Source organism: Ruditapes philippinarum, unplaced genomic scaffold, assembly GCF_026571515.1.
Source record: "Ruditapes philippinarum isolate M1 unplaced genomic scaffold, ASM2657151v2 ctg429_1_1_1_1, whole genome shotgun sequence".
Lineage (NCBI taxonomy): Eukaryota > Metazoa > Mollusca > Bivalvia > Venerida > Veneridae > Ruditapes > Ruditapes philippinarum.
The window spans coordinates 135215-159793 of record NW_026855416.1 but is presented as its reverse complement, the minus strand read 5'-3'; the positions used below and the strand labels follow the sequence as shown (position 1 = coordinate 159793).

Here is a 24579-nt window from a genome sequence, read left to right as displayed (position 1 = left end):
ATGTATAAATGAAATAGTATGAATCAAACATTAAAGAAAAGAAAATACTAGAAACTAGAATACGAAACTAATATGCAGTGTTAAAGCTACATTAAATAAATATGTTAAAATATTTTTGCCGTCGGCCTAAAAACCAAGCATTCTACAGTTTCATTAACCTTTTTAACAGTATCGTTGTAAATCTCATCAAATATTGTTCATAAATTAGGATTTTAAATGGAAAACCCCACGGTAACACTAAAGTTCGTATACGAATTTTAATTAACATGCAAATGAAGACTATAATCAGCTCGTGTATGCGCTACGTCAACGGTGTTATAGTTGCTACTCAGGAACACAGCAAATATAAGATTTTCATGTGGCAAACACACTTTTACCGTTTAAGGCTTCACGGTGCACTAGGCCTGTGGTTAAGAAAAAAGTAATCAATCTCATAAAAAAGGATTAAATTTGTATGCAAAACATCCGTTACAATGCGGAAATATACCGTTATATAAGGACTCGCTACTTATTGTCATGTTTTGTTTGATTTAATATTGATGTACGGGATTTATCTGAAGGCAGAGTTTCTCATGCAAGACAGAAAATTGTTTCCGAATTCGCCACAATGAGGTTGCACATTTTGTTTCTTTATTAAACTCATTTTTGGTTGTCTGGACACCAAAATAAAGATCGTGGAGTCGATATGAAACCCCAATTTATTAAATGAAATGTCGCTATTTCTTTTTTTATGAAATTTATTTAATGTAGCTTTAAAGACGCTTACATCTATACAGAACATTTCATGCAACATGGATGAGTGGGTGGGGTAGGGGGTGAATTGGGGGAAATGGTGTGTGTTAAAAGGGTAACATCATTTAAAAACAAAATAATAAAAATTAACCAGACCAAACACAAATGCACATGCTTTGACACTAATCATGCTTTAATACAATAAGACATTGTTCAAACACAAATAAACTTTTAAAATGTACTATTACATTTTCTATTAAATCAAATCCATTTACGACTACAACAAAAGTGAATATGTAAGTCCAAAATGCCCTCATTCACAATTCCCATTCTTTACAGTAAAATATAAAAATTGAAAATTGTTTGATAATTACATAACGAAAATTAAAACAGATTATAAATTCATGTGCTTTTACAACATCGATAAATTAAAGATTAAGAAAAGTTCACCATTCTGTACGTAAATATACCTCTGACAATGTAATCAAACGCCAGCAATTCCTCACGTCTACCATACCATATTTCCAGTTCATCAACATTCATAGTAGCGTAATTATACCTTTGACCTCGCACGTCGTCTGCGTTTGGAGCGCCAATGTAGAAATGTTCACTTCCGGTTGATCGTATTTCCGGTATGAAACGATAACTCGCGACCTTCTGAAGCTCATTGTCTATATAAAAGCTTAAGCCGAAATCAGGATGCCAAGAAAGTTCTAGAAAATGCCATTTTCCTTCAGTAAGTTGTGGAACGCTCATTCGCCATGACTTCCGGCCATTATCGACAGTTATGTAAATGTACCCAAGGTTGTAGTACATTTTGATGCCACCATCTCCAGTTGATAACATATACATATTATAGTCATAATCGTTAATTCTTACCCAGAAAAATATGGATATACCAAAATTACAGGCGTCTAAGTTAGTGAAACATTGATCATTCCGTTTACCGAGATCAATGTACTGGCGGTTCCCGCTTAATTGTAACGCATTGCCGAACTTTCCGGGTACCAGCAACGGATTTCCTTTTAGCATTACCGGAAATGAACCGTATTCAATCTGCTGTCCGCCATCTTTGATCGCCTCCATATCGATAAGGTAGTTTGTTGGCTTGCCTAAAAAAAAGATGTCATGAATTTATTACAATGTAATATTTCTGTTAATATACATGTATAGGATAATAACGCAATGCTATACCGAGTGTTTCAAACCTCTAAAATTGGTATTTGATTTTTAGAAATATTTTAATAATTTTCTTAAAGCAACATCTTTCTACAAACATTTTTTTCTTATTTCAAATTGTTGTGTTAGGTTTTAAATGGTGTCTTAATTTGCTTCCAAACCAAATCGCTTGTTTGTCAGTTGGCCATTTTAACATTGAATATGATAAAATATATACATGAAACTTTATAGAAATAATAATCAATGTCAACACCATCTGTAGGGGTTTCATTTAAAAAGATAATCATGCACATAATTGCAAATGTGTTATTACCTCTGAAAATATAACCGAACGCCAGTAAATAATCACGTGACGCATACCAGAATTCCATTTCATCAAAGGTGGCAGCACCATATTCACCTCCGTTTCCGGCGTTATTGTTTTGGCCTAAAATGAACTTGTCGCTGAACTGTGACAGGCCGTCCCTATCCACTTCTAATAATAAAAAGGACAGTTAAATAACACAAGCAAATATTTGACATATCTACGAAGAAAAATGGCAACAACAACGCAACAACAACAAAATCTAAACACTGAAATGAACCCAAATTGCATGTAGTTCTTTGTTCGAATATTTCCTCGTAAGGATACGCTTATAATTTAATGATATTTTTTTTTATTGAATGAATAGATGTACTTGATTTTACGTTGTAATGCCGATTTTTGTAGGTTTTTTTTTTTTTTTTTTTTTTTTTTTTTTTATAAAAAAAAAGCTTATTGACGGTACTGTAAATTGCAAGCTACCGTTCATGCACCCTAGCACCGGCTTAAATAGAATTCATTATTCAACTATGAATATCAATACTGGATAGTTACAGAGACACTTAATTGAATTTACAAAAACTACTTTTTCAAAATTGAGCATCAATATAGATTTTGTTTACTTATATTCTTATAAAAATGCCATTAAACCATTTGAAACATCTTTCCGGCTTTTCTATACAATTGTCGTCTGCTAAAATGCTTTTAGGTTAACGAACATTTTCTTACCCGCCGGGTACCTGTCTCCTTCTATCAATTTATTATTTACGTATAATTCCAGACCATTTTCTTCTGACCACGTGATCTCAAGGAAGTACCACGTGTTCGCCTGCATTTGTGACATCATAAGTTCCCAAATATAAACTGAATTACTGATTCTTATTTTGAATTTTCTATCCATGTAAGACAGGTCTACGCCATTTCTTCCAGTAGATAAAAAGTACATGCCTTCTTTTGCATCTTCCGGTCTAAAATAAAAATATATTTGAATAACCAACTGTCCAAAATGAAAACAAGTGTTTGTGAATGATCTGTATATAAAGTTTTCATTATGCAATAACTAGGGAGTAAGAAGTGAGCTTTGTTTATGGAGTGAGTAGTGCTCGGTGAGTAATATTCGTGGTGTGAGTAATGCTAGGTGAGTAATGTTCATGGTGTGAGTAGTTTTCATTGAGTAATGTTCATACAGTGAGTAGTGTTCAGTGAGTAATGTTCATGACGTGAGTAGTGTTCTGTGAGTAATGTTCATGGTGTGAGTAGTTTTCAGTGAGTAATGTTCATGGTGTGAGTAGTGCTCGGTGAGTGATGTTCATGGTGTGAGAAGTGTTCGGTGAATAATATTCATGGTGCGAGTAGTTCTCAGTGAGTTATGTTCATGGTGTGAGTAGTGTTCGGTGAATAATATTCATGGTGTGAGTAGTTCTCATTGAGTTATGTTCATGGTGTGAGTTGTGCTTAGTGAGTTATGTTCATGGTGTGAGTTGTGCTCAGTGAGTGATGTTCATAGGGTGAGTAGTGTTCAGTGAGTTATGTTCATGAAGTGAATAGTGGTCAGTGAGTAATGTTCATGAAGTGAGTAGTGTTTGAGTGTTGATGGGACGAGTAGTGCTCAGTGAGTAATATTAATGTGATCAATGAGTTATGTTTATGAAGTGAGTAGTGTACAGTGAGTAATGTTCATGGAGTAAGTAGTTAGTGATGTAAATTGAGTGAGTAATACTTAGTAAGTTATGTACATGGGGGTTTGTAGTGCTCAGTTAAAAGTATATGTTGAAAGTTGTTTAGAGAATGAGAAATGTTGAGAGACTGATGTTGTCTCTAATAAGAAGAAGTGATTAATTTTTGACCGTGCGACCACATACACGCATCACAAAATTGTCCTCCTATGTTAAGGAGGACAGAAAAAAGGCATCCTCTTACCGCCCCTTAAATATCTAAGGGTCAAGTAATAGATGTCAATTCAAATTGTCGTTCAACATTCAGGCGATTTGCCCGAGATAACAACAAACTGCTTAAACAGTTGTTTTCACACTTATTTACAATGACTTTATATACAGATTCATTTATAACAAACCGATGGTTTATAAAATTGCATATTTTTAACACTTAAGTAGTTTTAAAGCTGTGAACGTTAAACGTTTCTTAAACGTAAAACTAGACAGAAATTAGACAATAGGAAGTACCATGTCTTTGCCCGAAGGGGTATTCTATCGTCAAAAGTATATATTTTATTTACTGGAAGCTGATAAATATATTTTAGCCATTACTTTATGAAGGTAGCAACCTTAACTTCTGGAACATTTGACTGCATTTAGCAGAACATTTCAACAAATAACATTCAAACAGTCCAATTTTCTGATAACTCCTACAATTGATATTTTTGGTTTAAGAAACAAGAGGCTGGCCTATTAATAAAAAGGTTATTTTGCCAATGGTGATATACGTTGAAAGTATTTCTCAATAAATAGTTAAGTGAAATAGCATCCATTTTGTGAAACCATAAATATATTGCGAGCTTATGTCAGAGATTGTCATGGGACCAGGACTATTTTATTTTAAATTCTTGAACAATTTCAATACGTTAAAAATGAAAAGAAATGTCATAATCAAAGATTGCATTACCTTATAAAAAAGATCTAGAACAACTTATTATCTGTAAGATAATGTTGTGTCGGCATTTGATGAAAATAATGTATTTTGTGTTTATCCTTACGTTCATAATTGACAAAAAAATTCAAATTGTCATATGGCAATAAGCAGTTATCTCAGTGTTATGAAGTTAGAAAAATAAACCGACATGTTATTCAGATGTACCGGTGGATATCCTTCCATACCAGTAGTCTTGGTTTACAGATTCTTTAGTAGGGGAGACAACCTTCTAACCTTACATACAAGTGAAAACACTTATTATCTCCCTCTAGAACGCATATCACATGTACATGCGTTGGTAGATACGACATTGTCGTCTGTTAAAATACTTTTAAAAACAATGGAAAAAGGGATTGCTAATTAGATCATAAGTAATATGTTTACAAATCCTTTCAACAGAGAAAATTTATCTGTCTATAAATAACTAGGTCAGAGTTCAAACTGTTTTTTAAACTTTTATTAAAATTTATTTACCTGAACCAAAATGACAGCAGAATTCCATGGAAACAGTAATCTATGTTCCCTAAACAATCGTCTCCATTGTCAAAATAAGCTTTTTGCTGCGTCCCATTTAGTCGTAGTGCTTGACCTACTTTTCCGGGTACCAGCTGAACGTTTCCCTGAGTTTCAATCATGGTCGAGGGATGCTTGATTCTTGTCCCGTCCATTTCATCAAAGCCAAAGTATTTGTGTTGTGGTTTTTCTGAGCGTGTGTGAAAATATAGGGATGTACGATCAAAACATAAAATATATTTAATATCAAATATTAAACTTTCAAGATTTGAATTATGTCACACACGTTACATAAATATGAATACATTGACCGTGTGTTTAAGCTCTAATAAAATTGTGCTATTCAGCCAAGGACTAAATTATACTATTGGATTTCAACATAATGTCTTTTACAGACTTTTAAATATAAGCTTATATGCACAAAGATGAATTTTTTATATTCAAACAAGATATGAAGTATGAAAATATTTTAAAGTTTTTGTTGCTGTTTTTTACCTCTATGAATGAAATCTATCGCAAGCAGACGTTTAATATCAGAGTTGTATATACGAATATCATCTAAGGAAGCCGCTCCATATCTTTCATTAGAAAGCATGTTTGTATTTGCTCGACCGATGTAAAAATTATCATATCCCGATGGTCCGATTTGATAATGGTTGCTTGCTGGCTGCGATATTTTTAGAATTTGGTCCACATATATCTCCAAACCGGTAGTAGGATTCCACGTCACTTCCGTAAAATACCATATACCAGTCTGTACATCGGAAGCGGAAGCTTGGTACTGGCGGTCGCCATATTGGACGTTTGCGTAAAGTTTTGTTCCGTAGGTAAACAAGGAAAAACCTGTAGGTCCTGAAGCTATGTAGTATGCATTACCTTCCAATCTATTATACTTTATCCATAGTGATATAGTAAAGCCATACATGCACAGTGTTGTGTTTCCTAAACAAGTGTCTGCGAAATAACCAAGGTCGACATATTGTCCGCGTCCTGGAAACTGGACAGCTTTGTCTATTTTACCGGAAACTTTCCTCAAACGGCCTATGGTTCTTGGTTCCAAGGTTTTTGTAACGAGTTGCCCGTCGTGTAATTGGTCCATTGTAAGGTGATATTGGTATATTGGTCCTATAAAAGAACGACATAGATTTATTAATTCTTACATAATATGAAAAAGGCAAAGCCTCAAAGCGAGCTCGATGTACTTTTTACGTGAAATAGTATGAAACAATCTCAAATGCAGTGACGAGACGGAGTGCGTGTGACGTCACACGTACTGTGTTAAATATGAACCCCGTCCCTGTCGTGAAATGAATACGAGTTTTGAAAAACGTTGATAAAACTTTGTTTGTTTTATTTCACTCTATAATTTTTCAAGCGAAATAAAGTTTATTTTAAGTGAAATAAATGTAAAAACTTTAAACGTTTGCGACATTAAAATAGCGTACTTGATTTGTTTGTTTTGCACGTGCTGTTTGGCGCTACATTGTGACGTCACGTAAACAATACTTTAAACGTCTGTACAGCGTTAACGACTGAATAAAAGATATTGGTGTTCGGATTCATTTTCTTAGTTAGACCATTTTCTTTCATTCTAGATAATTTTTACAACAAAATTCGACAAAAAATTGTTTTTATTTATCAGATTTCAAACAAAAATGGCGCTTTCGATTTTCATTTTTTATACACAGCTTCCGTTATTCTGGTTCCCTGTCCAATTATGGTTCCCGATAGACGTGCGCAGGTGACCAGTCTACACATCCGTTTTCAGTCAGAATTCCTCAGTTTTTACCGTTATCTTTAAATTCGAAAGGTTGCGATGTGTCCAATTTGGTACTTTGGACGAAAGTTTTCAAAACCATCACTTAGCAGGTACTCGCGTTACCGTAAAGCTCGCTTTGCGAGCAGGCCCTTCGGGCCAGCTCGTCGAGCTCGCTATTACAGAATGAAAGTTTATCTAAACTTACGGAAACCTATCAACTATGTACGGTCAAGTTAACCTATCAACTATGTACGGTCAAGTAAACGCTATCTTGCATTAGTTTTACAAGCTTCAAAAGGCGATGGAAGTAAAAAAAAACTCATTTATATAAGGTCAATGAATTATTTTTGTATCGCACAAAACAAAACAGTTTTGGCTTATCAGTGTAAAACATATAACCACACTGAGATACCCATCGTAAGGGATTTGCCAGTTTTTAAACATGAAGTGTACAGAAACAACATACATAATATGAACATAAAAACTCAAAATATATATTGTTGTTATTGTACCAGATCTCTTAAAAGAACAGTAGTAAGTGTAGCTGCAAGACTGATTCTTTGTAAAGTATTAAAGGGGACTGCACTGAAGATTATTTTACACGGCGGGACTGGAAATATTCTCTTCCGAGATTTTTATACCATTTAAAAGGTCTTTACAAATAACTTGTGTGTAAAAATTCAGATCATTCACTCACTCCGTTTTCCCAGAATAATAATTGTATTATGCAAAATGACTTAAGATAAAAAGTGTTTCAACGCTTAAACGCTATTTTCTCAAAACGGGCTAAGTATGCTAACATTTCTATATGACTACATGGGAAACTAAGAACTAGCATATGCAAGTTTACCAGTTTTACTTTGGTCGAGTATCTTGTTTAAAGATACTTCTTATTTTATTTAATTCTGAGTATACTTCTTCCATATCCTTTTCATACTTTCTTTTCAAATACCCTAGCTGATGTTTGAAAAAGTGTTGAATTTTATGTTTTAAGGCTTCTGGACCTGAGCGGACAAATTCTCTATAATTATATTTTATCATGAATAATGTACGCCCACTCAAGGATGTTAGATTTTGTAAAAAAAATACCAGGATTTGGCAATTTGACGCTTTTGTTATCTGTCAGGTAAACAATAACAACTGTTATCCTATGTTTCTGATAACAAACGTCAACCTTCTGATTTTGATACAATTTTAGATATAGTTAACAAAGTGAAGATAACTTCAAACAATTCAAGAGAAACCGTCATCAGGCAATATTATTTTAGACAGAATTAGGCGGTAGAGATATTCCTGAAGCAGACGAACTTTATTTGCTAATTTCACGAACCATCAACTAGACATTGACATTAATGTACTAAGCCTTATTTCGGATTTGCATAATACACGAGAGTTAATTTATGCAAAATTTTAAACGCTCATTAAACACAAGATAGTGTCCTATTTACATAAATATAACTTTAAATAAGTTATGAAGGTTGAATAGATTTATGCTAGAAAAATAAAACAAACCCTTTTCTCTAAGAATGGTTTCGCCCAGACGCATTGACCAGAACTGGAAATCGTCAACTGTCATAACGCCGAGGTCACGTGTCTTTGTGACGTCATTTGATTGGCCAATGAAAAAGTCGTTATATGGCGTGTATGAAGATAAACCGGGGCTGAAAATATATCATATTTATATTTCTTAATTCTTTTTATACCATATTAAATATTTAAAAGAATAAGCTAATTGTAATATGTTCTACTTGACAAAATAGAATCAAAGCACCGAAAGCTCTACTATTGATCGGTATTCCTATACCTCGTGAAACAAAGCAATCATATAAAATTTACAGTGGCATAATTTTAAACTATTAAATACGTTCCATTCGATCTAATTTTAGTATGTTTCTTTTAGGGCTGAAATAATGGTTGATAAATAATTTGAGAAAAAAGTTGCACAGTCTAAACATTAATTGGGATTCTGGTGTAACTATGTGCCTTGGTACTAGCTAGGACATAATTATGTTATGTCCAGGTTACAGTTTGGAACGTATGTCGTTTGGTACAAATGCAAGAATTAAATTCTAAATAAATCTGTTTTACATTATCAAACTATATACATGTAGTTCAAGTATGAAAGATTTACTTTAGAGTTAATGTGTTTTCCTGAGCAACCTTATTTCCGTTGATATAAATGGTAAGTCCCTTGCTTTCTGACCACGTGGCTGTCACGTGGTACCATCTCCGAGGTAAGATATTGCGTGCAGTTGCCCGCCATTCATGTCCGGTCTTTTTTCGGAATATCCATTGCATACTTCCGGTTTCGTACAACATGGCGACGCCGTGAGAACTAACCGTATGACCACCGTTGGAAAGATAAACACCTTTTCCTTTACCCGTTCTGTCGAATTTTACCCACATGCCGATAGTATATCCTGAAAAATGATCTTGTTTTCATTTGCTAAGTAAAGATAGGACCTATAAACGAGTTTGAATGTGCACCATTTTTATTACAAAATTCTTACAAAAATAGTACATGTATAATATAATGTTTAAATAATATCTGTTTCTGCCATCAGGGACCAAAATACTTTCATATCAAAATAATCTATTTCTTTTACCGCAAAGTAAACACACTAAATATTGTATATGTGCCATTGTTTTACCTAAAATAATACATTTGAGAAACTTATCTTTACCTTCGGGGCATAGAGTCAAATCGCCGAAGCACTCATTTCTATGGCCAGGGCCTGACACTTTGATTTTCTGTCGCGCACCATCTATGCGCAGCGCTTTATACACGACGCCGTCTACAAGCTGTGGACTTCCGGTGACCTGCGCGTCCAGACCGGAAGGATTTGGGATCGTGTTGACATTGAGCACGTCCATTGGTAGGTGGTAGTATATGTTGGTGTCTGAAATATAAATGAAATAATAGATCTAATCTGAGCTAAATTTATTCGTAATAAAAGGTTGAAAACCACATTGACCTGCTAGTTTTGATTTATAATTTTCTCTTTGTTAATTATGTGTAAAAAATCCAGCTGATATATAGTACGGTAAAGTGTGTCAAATTTTAGGGAAAATTGCCGAGAGAGTCTTTTTGATGGGTTATACTGTTCAAAATTGAATTCCTACGAGTCTGCAATTAAAATATAATTAACCCATTACTTCATGAGCATTTTGTGGAAAGGGGGCTTTTTCATTGAAAAGTCTCCCGTTACAAGTTCAAATTGCTATAATACTATAAAAACTGATTCAATACTAATCAAACTTGGCACAAATGTTGACCGGACCATTGCCCTTGCAACAACATGCTCAGGCTTAAATTTTGTGTTACCATGGCAACGAGGGGACATATCAAAATTGCCAAAAATCACTATTTTTAATCATTATATAACATCACGTGACGTCACGATTAAAAAAAAACTGAAAGGCACACTATGCATCAGAAATCCATATTTTTTAATTCTTAAGAAATGTCAAACATGTGTTTATTATTGTTTTAATTATGGATTAAGAGCATATTACACGTTTGGCAACTGAAAAAGGTAGCGCTGAACATCCAGTAATGTGTCGTAAACGTAGCAAAATGTAAACAAAGTAGTATTTTGACTTCCATACGAAATACTAATTCAATATAATTATACCATTTCCCAACAAAGCAACATAAGCAAAAGATAGTTAATCTGTAAGGCAAATGAGTAATTTTATTACCGAAAATAAACAGTTTTTGACAAATGAAAATTATAAAAAAAATTTCATTTGATAAGTTCCATTGTGAATAATGTGTTGATTTGACCCACCCTCGATCCTGCATTTAAGGTCCAATTTTTGCCCGAACCCAGGGTCCCATGGTAGCTACCTCAACAAATATGCCATCGCTACCAAAATGAAACAATCTATTTGTGTATTAATCATTTGAAACCCTTGCAGTGTTTCTTATTATTATATAATTTTATTTGATTGCAATGAATTAAACACAAACTATTTACTCTGGTTATGTTGATTTTTTTAAAGATGGGACTTGAACGAGGTTTTCTGGTTGAACAGAATGGGAATTTAGGCAGGATTCGGGTCTCACTAGGATCACATTAGTCCGAAAAGACGACACGAAAACTTCCAATGGTAAGACTCTAGTGACGTCACGAATTTACTCTAGTCGAACCCTCAACATATAGCGCGGTCTGTCTGGTTCCAACATTTTGGCGATTAGATCAACTGGACTGGACATGCGCAAAAAATCAACTTCAGCCAAACAATAGTTACCGCCCGAACCCTGCTTTATTGTAATGATTATGTGGAATTTTGTCAGTTGATTTATGTCACAACACATTAAATGCTGTTAATGATTATCTTGATCATTAAAAACTCCTGTTCCTGCAAGGTACAAATGTACTTATCTGAATTACAAGCTCTGCATTTTATGAGGACATTGATGGAATGGAAAATAGGAGATAATTTGCCAAGAAATAATCAGAGCAAAAAATTTGTCTTCATTGCAGTGTACTGAGTTCATGTCTCATTTGCAACTTTTCGGTCGTTTCCGTCAAACTTCGGCTCAATCGGAACATATTAGCTGGCTATTATCAATATTAATATCCGAAGACTGGTAGAAAAGGCCGAAAACTGCGGATGAAGTTCAGACTTTGTCTTTGAAATTTCTAAATTACTTTCTTGCTTAATACTTTTATTATGTCTTACAAAATATTTAGAAGTGTTAAGGTAGATGGCCCACCATTAAATGTATATTCGCTTTTTTTGGTTGCTATCAAGTATTCAAATCGTTCACTATATAAGAAACAATTCTGTTCTGTTTTGAGGGGTGGGGGGTTGTTCTTGATTTTTTCAATTGTAGGTGATTTTGTTTGTTGTTGTTAGTTATTGTTTTTGGGAATGGAGGTTTGTTGCTGTCGTTTTTTACTGGGTTTTGTTTGTTTCTTTTTTACCGGGGTCCTTGTTATTTTTTTATCGTTTTTGATATCGTTTTTATTCCTGTGTGTTGTTTTGTTTTGTATTTTTGCGTTGCTAAGGTTTCTTTTTATATATTTTCTATGTGAGGGAAGTTTGCTACTGTGCTAAAGATTATTTTGCCTCCTTCTGAACACACCTTAACTATGACAACATGATGCAGCAAAACTTTCAAGTTTGATAGACAGCAAAGATTAGATATTGATTAACAGATGCACGTTAATCTCGTGCTCCGACAGGGAAAACGTTTTGATGATTTAAGAGTTAATAAAATTTAAGTGCAGTTTTGATTGAGTGGATTTCCTGCTCACAGTGATAACTTCTTAATTTTTTTATCATGAGGAAGTGTACAAGTTGCGTTAAAGTTATAAACCTGTTGAACGAGGCTTTTTACATAACATCATATTTTTCATAAATATTCACCATAATTATAAGCATACCCTCAGAGTAAGAGTTAAACGTTTTATGCATCCTAATGTTAGAAATTTAAAGTGAAATGCTCATATTTTTAATTAAAACATCGTTTCAATTAAATTGCGTACATATTTTAATGTAAAGTTGACTGAACTCTTCGCTTTATATATAAAAGTAAAAAAATAAAATGCAATGTAGTCAACAAAAATTCATTTTAGGTTATATAAGTTTTCGTATCTCTGAAAAGGAGGGAGTCTCCGAATTGTTAATTTGTTTGAGTCTACATATAAATTGTTTCTTTTCCCTTAACCGAATAAAAGTTTCATTAATGAAAACATGGGTCTCCATCCTACATTTTTGTCACGTTTTTTTTATAAATTTGTTTCAATCATGGTTTTCTTATATCATGCAAAGTTTAAGAAAAATCTTAACGCCTGTTTAAATTTACCGTCTTTGCCTTTGAAAAAAGGGAGTTCCTGAACGTTCCAATTAGGAGCCTAATACCTTAAGGAAACATGATTTATAATCATTTTGACAGGTTATATGGCGGTGTACAAGCGACCGTTTACAATATAACCATCCGGCCTTAGTGGATCAGGTTATATATGCTTAAAATTGTTAAATTTAGGGCATATAACCTGCCATAAATAACGTATAACCAATAATATAATTAAATACAAAGTTGCTGCTGATTACTTTACCTAGTAATCTCTACAGTTGCATCATTTATCAGCCTCGTTTTAAATCATTGGAACATTTAACATACCTTTATGTTTAGACAACCTAAAAGGTAGCTGGTGTATCATAATTGCAAAGTTCATTACTTACAAATTACCAATTAAACATCATAGAAGTCAGTTTAAGTATAAAGTGGGGGGAGGTTAATAACATACATGAGAAAAAGAAGAAGTTTTTTAATGTTTTTTTATGAAAACGTATGTGAAGTTTGTGTAAAAACCACCGTACTGGAATATATCAATAATTTGCGTAAATTACGGGAGAATTTGAACTGAACAACAGAATATTTCCTCCTATTTCCACTAAAAGTTCTAGATAAATCTGAATAATGTATGAAAAATTATGTATTAAAATCTATTAAATCTATGATAAAATTAGCTTTAAGCTGCAGAATGCATACGCATTTATTGATTATGATGATAATGTTATTGTTGTTATTGTTGTTGTTGGTGGTGGTGGTGATGAGGATGATGATATGATGAAAAAGTATTTACGCCTTTTAATTAACCTGGATATTTATATGTAACACAATTATATATATTAATACAGCAGCCCTTTAAGTATTTTAAATGTTCCAAATCTTGATTTAAACTATAATTTATTATTACGATGCACAAAATGTGTAGGTCTTTTCTGTTTACTCGCCGAACCAACTGTTTTATTGGGTTTTCAAATGGATCTAATCTACTTTAACAAATTTAGAATTTGAGTTTTTGACATAGCAATAAGCATAATTATTAGAAATAAATAAACACTAAATATACAAAATCATAATTATAGTGCATTTATTATAGCAATATTGTATGTGAAAATTTTATGGTAGGATTCAGGAAATAGTTGGTAATCTAGATAACCAAGTCCTTAATCTCCTCCTTTCATGAAGTGATTCTCACTAAAACCATCTTATAAATAACCATTTGGATCACTTAACATTCCATATATCTACACAGTAGTTGACTATTTGTATACTTTATATTAGTACGTTGTACTATTATATTTGGTCATCGTCAAGCTCATATGAAGCGTACACTGATTGTATTTGTTTTGTAAAACAAACTAATTGTGCAAAATCTTAAACGTAACAAAAATACACTAACAATAATGCTTATCAACAATTATTCCTTTTTTTTCTCTTGTTAATGTTTGGTGTTGTTGTTGTGTTTTGTTGTTCTATTTTCTTTTTCATTTTATTTTTTATGTTTGTTTTTTCTGTCGGCCGGACATTCGTTCTTGCGTCTGTCTTTCCGCCCGATTTTATGTGAGACTGCATGATCTTTCCGTTTATTTGTTTGTTTCCCAATAATTATCCTAAAATAACATTCTCGCACACTGATTTCACATTCAAAGTATATACAACTTTTGCAGAACAACCCCCTTTGGAAGACAAAAAGATTTTGGTTGCTTTAAAGAGGTGTTGTTTTAAAAAGGTTAGCTTTCATGTAAAGTCTTACTTTGCTATTAATGTTAAAAGGTACTTATTCTACGAAAGGGCCGCTCTGTTGAAGTGAGGTGTATTACACGGAATCGTTCTGCCGTTTAATACTAGTATTTCTTGCACACGTTTTCTTACAAAATATTTTCTAAAAACTTTTCAACTTTGATAAATAAGAAGAAAGTTTTTTAATTGGCAACACATTTTACACGTATGATAAATGAACATGTAAATTCTAAAAAAAAATCTAGAGGAGAACATTGACATATCATTAGTCAAACTTCAGTGTGTTATTTTATCTGATACTTTCGTGTTCGAATTGTCTATGATGTAGCAGTTATTTCTGTAAGAATTTGTTTAAGGCAAAATGTAAGAACAGTTCAATAAGCTTTTTTCTTTGCTAAGGTATCCGATGTGATTTGGAAATAAACTACATGTATTCCAGATACATTTAAATATTGTGAATCAACAAAGAAATATCTGACATTCTTCAAAGAAGATAACTGGATGAATTTTACCAAAACAATTCCAATGGCATTTTATGAAAATATCAAGTGAACATATTCATTCATTCATTCATTCATTCATTCATTCATTCATTAATGCGCAATAGGTATCGCAATACAGACAAAACAAGAACAAACCGAATGATCTTAGTGATTAAACCCAACTTTTGAAATTCAGTTTATATAAACGTTCTGTCAGCCAGCAAAGCTTAAAAGAGAGAGGATTGGATTAGTTATCCATAGACCGCTGGTTCAATCCTCGGGCAAGGCGTTATTTCTCGAAGCGTTATTTCTCCGTGATACTAATCTTGGACACTGTGGCTGATGGTCATTTTTTTCTGTTACCGCTAATTCAGAAATTATATGGGATATTTAGCCTTTCACTTGCGGAGAAATTGGTTATTACTGGTTAGTTATTTAGGAAAGCCGGTTAGATGGATCAATAGTCGAAATATGACCAAAAAATGGCTTGAAATCGTCGTAAAAATTTAGAAAAACCAACGCATAAATAAAGATTTTTATATCGCTTACCTCTCCGCGTTTTAAATATTAAAAATGCCTGTTTAATAACCAGCTGTTAAGATATTTAAGATCAGTTAGTTTCACCAGGCTTTTTGACTACATCATTTTTAAAAACATTTCAAAACTTTAAAAATCGGGATATATATTGTTTTTTTCCATCAACCAGCATAATTATATTAAGCTCTGTACTTAACGTAATACGATTAACGAGAATTCTGATTGAATTGCACGAGAAAATCGGAAGGTAACTCTTAAAATGTTAAGTCAATGAACAATAAATGTATTAACTAAATGGATAATTTTGATCTTGGTTATAAAAAACATTAAAATAATTCTTATAGCAATATACGAGCTTCGAAGTTTTTGATTTTTAAGATGATATGATTACTTCGTTATATTTGTTTTCATGTTTATAGTATTTGAAGTGTCATTTAATTACTACTTAATATAAAAATTGTATTAATTGATGCAAGTTTAAGTGATTTTACATTAATATTCCTTCTCTTGATTATTTAGGAATATGATTCTTTAACAAAGATTTCAGTCGGAATTTGAATGTTCCCTTAACCATAAAATCAAAATTCGCCACCATCCCCCAATGGTAGGAGTTTGGGTTTACCGTTGACATACATTTTTACAAAATTATCTTTTTAAAACTGTAATTACTTTCATAGTTTCCACAATAATTGATTTGACTATGTTCATGGTATGCATAGAAATCTATGAAATATTAAGGCCGTAGACACAAATATCTTCACACGCATGCACAAAACAAAAATTCTAAAATTCTTGCTGTATCTCTGAACAAATCAGAAAATTCACTTTTCTTTTGACGTATAGTTATCGTGAATTTGAATTAATCAGAAGTAAATATCTACAAGAAAAACAAGAAATGTTCACGTGTGGCATAGACTTTATTGATAAAATTGAAACATTCTTGCACAAAAAAAGTAAAAATTGTTGGTACAAATATGTTTTATAGTGTATGAAGAGAAATGATGTTTCATCAAATGTTATATGACGATTTTTGCCTTGTACGTTATATGACCCAGTGTAAACTGTTTTTAGTATATATAACCTGATCCGTTCAACGATAGTTATATTGCAAGCAACTGTTTTATCAAGGTTATATAACCAGTCAAAAGATTTTATAACGAATTAATTACTTGAGAAAAAACATATTTTAAAAGATTTTAAGAAAAGTAAATATTTTCACAATTCAAAAATTAATTTACATGATATATGCTATATACGCAGTATTCATTACTACATTTCTACTGCGTGACTAACGCGTTAAGGGCTTTTATGCACATTCTGACCTATTTTTGACAAGATTCGTAGATTTTATGTGCCGTCTGCAATGTGTAAATAACTTTCTTGACGTTCACTTGACAATGTTTTACTTTTAAATACATTTTCAAAAATCGTCATGAAAATTAGCATGAATCTGTAGGCATGCTGCTTTAAATTGAACTGTTAAAACGTTTCCACCAAGGACACACAATTTCAGTAAAATACAAACAAACGTTCATTTAAATTAACACATGCACCCGCCTGTATGATAATGATTACACTGTATCTTACTGGTTCCCATTTTATACACTAACATTCGTTGTTTATTAACCCTCATTTACTGATGTTGCATCTTTTTATCATACGTATTTACGGAATTGTTACAGCTTCCACGGAAGTGCATCATACACCTGTTTGTTTAGATAAAGTTTAACGATGTTAGTTTATAACAATTATATGTTTAACATAGTTAATTAAAACCGTACACCCGTGCGTAAACTCACTTATTCAAATTTTACATGACAGAAATTTTTACTAATTAGCTAGCAGAAAGCATAAAGCTACATTAAAGAAGAGTAATTAATGTAATAAAATATAAATACGTGTAATATGTATGTAAATATTCTGAGGAAAGGCAACGCGTGGCTTTACATATCTTTTATTCAATTGAGTTTTAGAAGAAAAAATATGGCTTATGTGTGATCCTTCGGAAGCATTATTCACAAAAAATACATGAAAATTGCAGACTCGGTTTGATTCAGACTTTACATGACGGATAATGAAAAAGTGCAACATCCCTCTTTGGAAGACGCTTTCACAATATGTTATTCAAATAAATTTGTCATTAACCATTTTTTATCGATGATGTCACACACAGTTAATTGTTCAATAAAGATATAATGGATATAGCGATATCCAATACAGAAAATATATTGGACGGCGTCGTAGTACAATCTTAAATAGCCACTTTTAAGAAATTACTAGTATGGATAATATAATGTTTTACCTTATACATTTGAATGTAAATAAAAGTGATGCATAATTATTTTATCATAAGTTTCCCCCTTGTTATATTTCTTACCGAACCAAGTTTTTGCCGCTAATTTATTACTTGTTTTTACTGAGTAGTCTTTGCTTCTTTTTATTGGCATCAAATTTAACGCACTGATAAGAGAAAATGTTTCAATTCCAAAAAGTGACAGATAATCCATCTAACTTCTGTATGTTATTTTATCTGAAACTTTTTTTCTTCAGTATCAAAATGTCGGGCACAGTTGTTCTTGTCAGAAAGTGTTACAGCAAAATTGTTAACAAGTTCAACATGGCCTCCTATTCTTGTTGAACTTTAAGATTTTGGCTGAAAGAATTGGCTGAAATAATTGGCTTGAAAATGAATTTCTAACAGATTCAAAGGAAGAGAAACAAAGTGGTTTGACCCCAAGACAAAATTAAACCAGCGAACGATGAAAACCTAAACTATTCTCAACTATTTGAGGATTTTTATTTCTTAATATGTTCAAGTTAACTAGCCAATTAATACCGCAAGTTTATCCTGAAATGGTCAACAGTGGGTACGAAAAATTAAAAATTGAAAAAGAAAAATAATTGAACTACCGATTGCAACAGTGTAAGACCTGATCAGAATGTTGGTCTGGTTTGTTCATTTGTGGCAATGCCATTTGTTTTTCGGTTCAAGACGTTTTATAGCTAACATATACAATGAAATCTTTCCAAAGGCTGCATGCTATTGTGTTAAATCCTGGCTTCGTTTTGTCTTTAAATTTACCTTGATTATCCATTATCAAGGAAATGATAATTTCGTTCCAGGATAACTAGATATAACATCAATGGAGTGATAAATGTACCTTCAAGAATTAGAATAGTTAACTCCCAGGAATAGGGTATGTAAGTCTCGTCATGTGACTTGCGAGATTTCACGATATTTTGCACTTCCGGGTACAAACAAATATCAACAACATTGCTTATCTATATCGGGTAATACTTGTATGCCGATGGGAAAGTAAAACTTACATGGAAAAACAAAGGATATGTAGAAATTGACAGAGTGTTTTGTTTTGTAACGAAATGCAAATGGCTTCATCTTGTGAACAAGTATCAATGAAAGACAACTTCGTATAATCTTCAGGTGGGTGTGTCATTTCGAATTCAGTTTATCGCAATAAATGTTGTAATATTTTTCATGTCCATGTAAATCTAATAAATTTGTTATTTGATACAACATCATTGGCATCTGACTTCAGACTGGTGAATTTGATTTCATCAATTTTCTATAGCGCTACCTGATTATCTCTCAGAAGTATATAATGTTCAGAAATTTCGGACAGCGCTATTTTCGGATAAAACGTTTCAATATGATTATCAGTGTGTTTTAGTTGAATATATTTTCTTCTAACTGAAAATTTTATTTATTATTATTATTATCTTTATAAAGCATAAACAGTCAAGCTGTATATATTACCAATTTAAATTGTCATAAAATTTAATGAAATATTTTGCTCGTGTAGATATTTAGACTGAGGAAAGTGGTGAGATGAAAGACGTCAGTATCCGATGTAAATACACATGCATGCTCTGCTGTAAAATCGTTTTGGTAAGAAATATATACTTAAAGCTACTTCAACTACATTAATGAAAAATAAATATTCTTGTATAAGATAATGTTCTCGTTTTTGTAAATAATTACAGTGTAGCTAAATAAACAAACAGTATGGCATATGTAGTTAATTCATGTTAAATACTGATTAAATTATTTTTCTCAAGTAAGTGTGTCATACTTTTTCGTTAAATCATGTTCAGTAAATGGTTAAAAGAACTTAGTCACTATCACAATTTTTTAAAGATCAGTTGTCAAAGCAAATCTACAACAAGAGCTGTCCGTAAGACAGCGCGCTCGACTTTTTTAGTGCTTGCCTATAATACAAAACATTGACAGTTAAGGGCCATAATTCAAATAAAATCTTTGACAGAATTACCTTCTCCTGGACATGTTTGGGAATCATGATTGTAAAAAAGTATTCCACTTTCAAATTAATATCTCAAAAGTTCAGTCAAAAAGTGGATGGTACTAAACTTAAACCAAGGATTTAAGTCGATAAAAGGCCTTAATTTTTAAAACAAATCCTTGACAGAGTTACCTTCTCTTGCGTACAGATGGGGGTAATGATGTGAAATAGCATTAAAAGTTTCAAAGCAATATCTCAAAGGGTTAAGGCAATAAGTGGATTTTACCCATATTCAATGTATTTTCTAAGTCAAAAAGGGGCATAATTCTGTCAAAAACCTTGACAGAGTTATGTCCTCTTGTCTGTTGATGAAGGTCGTGATGGTAAACAAGTATGGTCAGTTTCAAAGCAATACCTCCAATGGTTTTGAAATAAAGTGAGGTGGTACAAAAACTTAACCAAGCTCAATACACTTTCTAAGTCAAAAAAAGGGCCATAATTCTGTCAAAAACCTTGACAGAGTTATGTACTCTTGTCTGTAGATGGAGGTTATGATGGTGAACAAGTATGGTAAGTTTCAAAGCCATACTTGTAATACTTCTGAAATAAAGTGGGGTGGTACGAAAAACTTAACCAAGGTGTGACGCCAACGCTAACGCCGACGCCGACGCCGGGGCGAGTAGGATAGCTCCCCTTTTCATAGAAAAGTCGAGCTAAAAATAGGACACCAAGAAGTGTTTCTTCCTTTTCAACATTATTTTCTATTCATGCCAATATGAAAATGATTGAATTGACCAATTATTATTGCTTTTAACTCATGATAAATTTTCTTAATATGCAGGTATGTGATTTCATGGTTGGATCTTGAGTACTTGGCATGGCTCTTGATTTATTTTGGATTGTTCACCATCAGATTAGAAACCAAATAGTGATACCACCTGACATAGTTAAAAGGAAATGTCCATACACAGTCTTGGAGTACAAAGTGGTAGAGACATGGCAGTCCATTACATATTTTGACTGAATTAAAGCTTCTTAAAGCTCCATGTCTTGTGTAAACTGTCTGACTGAATGTTTGTATTCCAATAAAAACTAAGGTTGAAGACACTTCAAAGATATATGTCAGTGTAAAATGTTAAACAAAATATCTGTCTTTGTTAGAAATAAATAACCTGTCTTTGTTAGAAATAAATAACCTGTCATTTGTAACTTTGTATTAACTTAATTATTCAAAGATAATTTATCTTCTGCAAATGGCTGTCCAAAACAGTTTCAACCAAGCATCATGTAGTTTCAAAACAGTTAAGATAAAATTGTTTTAAACAGACTCAGAAGGTGACAAGTATGGTAAAAAGATAAATGATCTGCATTAAAATGTTTCTATCTTGATTGAGTTTCATTTCATACTATCACCATGATCACTGCAATTGTAAAAGTTATGTAATCTATAACCATCATTTAAATATCATAAAAATCATCTCAAAGAAAAACTTGTGTCTGAGGCAAGATGTGTAAATTTCCTTTCAGTAATAGCTTGTCACTGCTCTTAGAAAAGCCATGATATGCATTGTACATGACAGGTAGTAATACCAGAGTAAACAATATTAATGCAATTCATCTGTGTTGAGTATTCTGTAGCAAAACACAACATTGTAGCTTGCTAGCCCTTGAAAGCCCAAGACTAGTCTGTCTCTTAATCACAAAATTGGAGAAGACTGGCAATTCTGCATTCCTTGAAAGATTTTAGTGACAGAGGGACAGTTATTACATACCATATACTTCTTTGTGTTTCAAATTACCTGTTTTATAATGTATTGAACCTGTTGAAATTTGACCAAAAGTGAATCATCTATACAAAACAAGCAACACTTAGGGTTTGCACTTGATACAAAACAATTACATCACTGGTACATTAATATACCCATTGGGATGTTTCAAAATTGTCAATGTTTTTTTAAAAAAAAAAAACACACAATGAATGCTTTTAACTTTTGTCCATGTGTAAATGTAGTCATTGAAGAGCTGTCAAGAACTTTTCATCAATATCATTTAGATAGTGTCTGTTTCGATTTCAGGACAGACAAAATTCAAATGACATGCATAGTATTTACTTTAGTCAATGCTTGCATATTCAAGCAATCTAACCATTGCTTAAAGTACACAGTGACACTTATTTTGCAGATGAACCATTATGATCAAGCACTGCTATAAATATATGCCAAATAGTAGAAACAAAAAAAAACAGTTCATAAGTTTGATAAACTTTTATTTTTACACACTTTATAGTGCACTGCTTTGCAAATATATCACACTGATATTCCAGTGGAAGAAAAACTTCAGGAAAGCACTTGAAACTATTATTAATTATTTGGACAATGTACCTTTACACTGTGAAAGTCTACTTATACAAGAATAAGAATGTTTCCTTTTACAAATGTAAAGAGTTTGAAAATTACCATAATTAACATGAACAAATTATCATAGAGTTATAAAACATATTCTAGTTGAAAAATGGTCAGCTTGATATCAAAGCTTTGAATGAAAATTTGTGAGCTTATCAATGATTACCTCACAATATTAGTATGTAGATGATATATAATAGTTTTGCTATTTCTTTTTCATCTTTACTTCATTATCATTTAATGTCCATAATGACATATGACTATACTGTGATTCCATGAAAATCCTTATCTCTGATGTGTTTTCTACTTTGGTATTTATAGAACATCTAGTTTTAATACTTAAAACTGCAATGAAATGTGGATATTTTACTCTGTTTCTATCACTGTGACATTAACAAGATAACTACATTATGGAATCATAGTGTCAAATACCATAAAATCATACTCTTTTACATCAGTGGCTTATATTAAACTAATAGTTCAATGTAACTGTGTGTTCTCTGATATCATTCTCAAATTAAGGAACTGGAAGATGGTAGTTGCAATAAAGGTCTTCATGGACAAAGTCCCTTCATCTTTTTTCTTTTTATCTGCAGAATGAAAAATCAATAAACATGTTAGACCTGAATATATTTCACTGAGTAAAACACTAGAAATGATATTTACATTAAACTTAATAAGCTTGACATGATTGACAGAAAATTTCATATTTGACGTAAATAAACATTAAAGATAAACAACAACACATACATGTAATATATAACAGTCAAAAATTTTGATCTTCTTCAATGTGAAACATGACTGTTTTTTCATGTTTTATTTACTTATCATAATCATGCAGTGAAATCCAAAAAATATTAAAATATTTTGATAATTGTTTATCTTTCTGATCTCAACTAAAAATTATCAATTATTTTACATGTATTTACCTTTGATGTATAGATATTTCAGGATCATAGGCAGTGTAAACAGTTGATTAATGGTCCATAGTGAAGAACTGTATATTCTATACATGTACTTGTCAATATACCTCCCTGTCTACACATCTGAAATGGTTTTATTCAAATATTATATTTTTTTTAATTCAATCATAATTTGCTAGGTACCATATTAACATGTATATATAATTGAAAAAGGAAGAGAATAAAAAAATAAGTGTTTACTGTTAGTGCCTAAAATGATACTATTCTCCATAGTTAGAAATGGAACAATACTATTAAACTTTGCATGCATCTATGATCTATCCATTCTAATTATTTAATAATCAAAACTCTTACTTGGGACCTGGGTTTATTTTACTAATGTAAGTAATTGAAATCTTGATAAAATGGAAGGGATGAAATATCCGAATTACTGTTCAATGTCCGAATTTTGTATAACTTTTTATATACACTAGAATTAAAGTGTTTCTCAATTGTTTATTTCAATAAGTTAAAATGGTTTGAATAAATTTCTCACATCAGTAGTTTTAAAACAATACTAAAAGCTAAACAACTAGAATTCACTACCTTGACAAAACATCCGAAAAAATTGTCACTATCCGAAAATAAACTAGTTTTATTTAACTTTATAAATCCCTCGTTTTTCTGTCAGATAATTGACCTACCTGCATTTTTTGACCAGTGTTTTCCATTCCTTCAAATCTGAAGCGGACCGAAACAAATTTAACTTCTATATCTCTCGAGTTCTTCGGGTTACCTATATGCGTAACGGTAAATAAGTCTGCCGATGTACCCGGAAGTGGTAAATCGAAAGTGAAAGTAAACGAGACTTACGGGCCCTATTAAGTAATTAAGGAATTAAACAAATAATGTAGACTTCCTGTAATAAAATGAGAATTCGTAAGCAAATTCAATGCTGAATGATGCATCTTTCTTTGCATTACAATACCTATTACCTGTGCATTTTTTTTTTGAAAACTTTTCATCACCTGTTTTGTAAGCAGCTCTTTGCATTTCAAGTGCAGTTTATCATTCTAGGTTATATAACTAAACCATTTTCATTACAAAAATTAACGTGTTGTATGTAAATAAATATTTTCAAGTATTGCATGTTTTTATAACATAAATTTTCATTGCATATTCTTGACATAAATAACTCAGAAACAGGGGCAGATAACTTAACCAGTAAGACGGTAGTAGGATGATTATCCATTCTATCATAAATGTGTTCAAATATTATTCTCATGTCCACTAGTTCGAATTTTCCTTCTTCGGCAAT

At 32.1% G+C, this 24579-nt stretch overlaps 1 protein-coding gene and 2 long non-coding RNA genes across 3 annotated transcripts in view; 1 reads left to right on the top strand and 2 right to left on the bottom strand.

Annotated features, from left to right (window-relative positions):
* Nucleotides 1-24579, bottom strand: part of LOC132743203 (uncharacterized) — a 107145-nt gene that overhangs the window by 49545 nt on the left and 33021 nt on the right. Inside the window, exons 4-11 of the mRNA XM_060731734.1 lie at nucleotides 9818-10033; nucleotides 9265-9553; nucleotides 8646-8794; nucleotides 5870-6499; nucleotides 5336-5564; nucleotides 2942-3180; nucleotides 2225-2386; nucleotides 1203-1844 (exon numbers count right to left, since the gene is read on the bottom strand). Coding sequence (XP_060587717.1) covers nucleotides 1203-1844; nucleotides 2225-2386; nucleotides 2942-3180; nucleotides 5336-5564; nucleotides 5870-6499; nucleotides 8646-8794; nucleotides 9265-9553; nucleotides 9818-10033 — 2556 coding nt within the window. The remainder of the gene's footprint in view (nucleotides 1-1202; nucleotides 1845-2224; nucleotides 2387-2941; nucleotides 3181-5335; nucleotides 5565-5869; nucleotides 6500-8645; nucleotides 8795-9264; nucleotides 9554-9817; nucleotides 10034-24579) is intronic.
* LOC132743208 (uncharacterized) lies at nucleotides 18958-21454 on the top strand. The gene is made up of 3 exons (XR_009627541.1): nucleotides 18958-19140; nucleotides 19520-19605; nucleotides 20799-21454. It is a non-coding gene; the product is annotated as an uncharacterized LOC132743208 (long non-coding RNA).
* LOC132743209 (uncharacterized) lies at nucleotides 21786-24137 on the bottom strand. Its single transcript, XR_009627542.1, has 3 exons — nucleotides 23966-24137; nucleotides 23289-23405; nucleotides 21786-22949 (listed from the first exon to the last, which is right to left on the bottom strand). It is a non-coding gene; the product is annotated as an uncharacterized LOC132743209 (long non-coding RNA).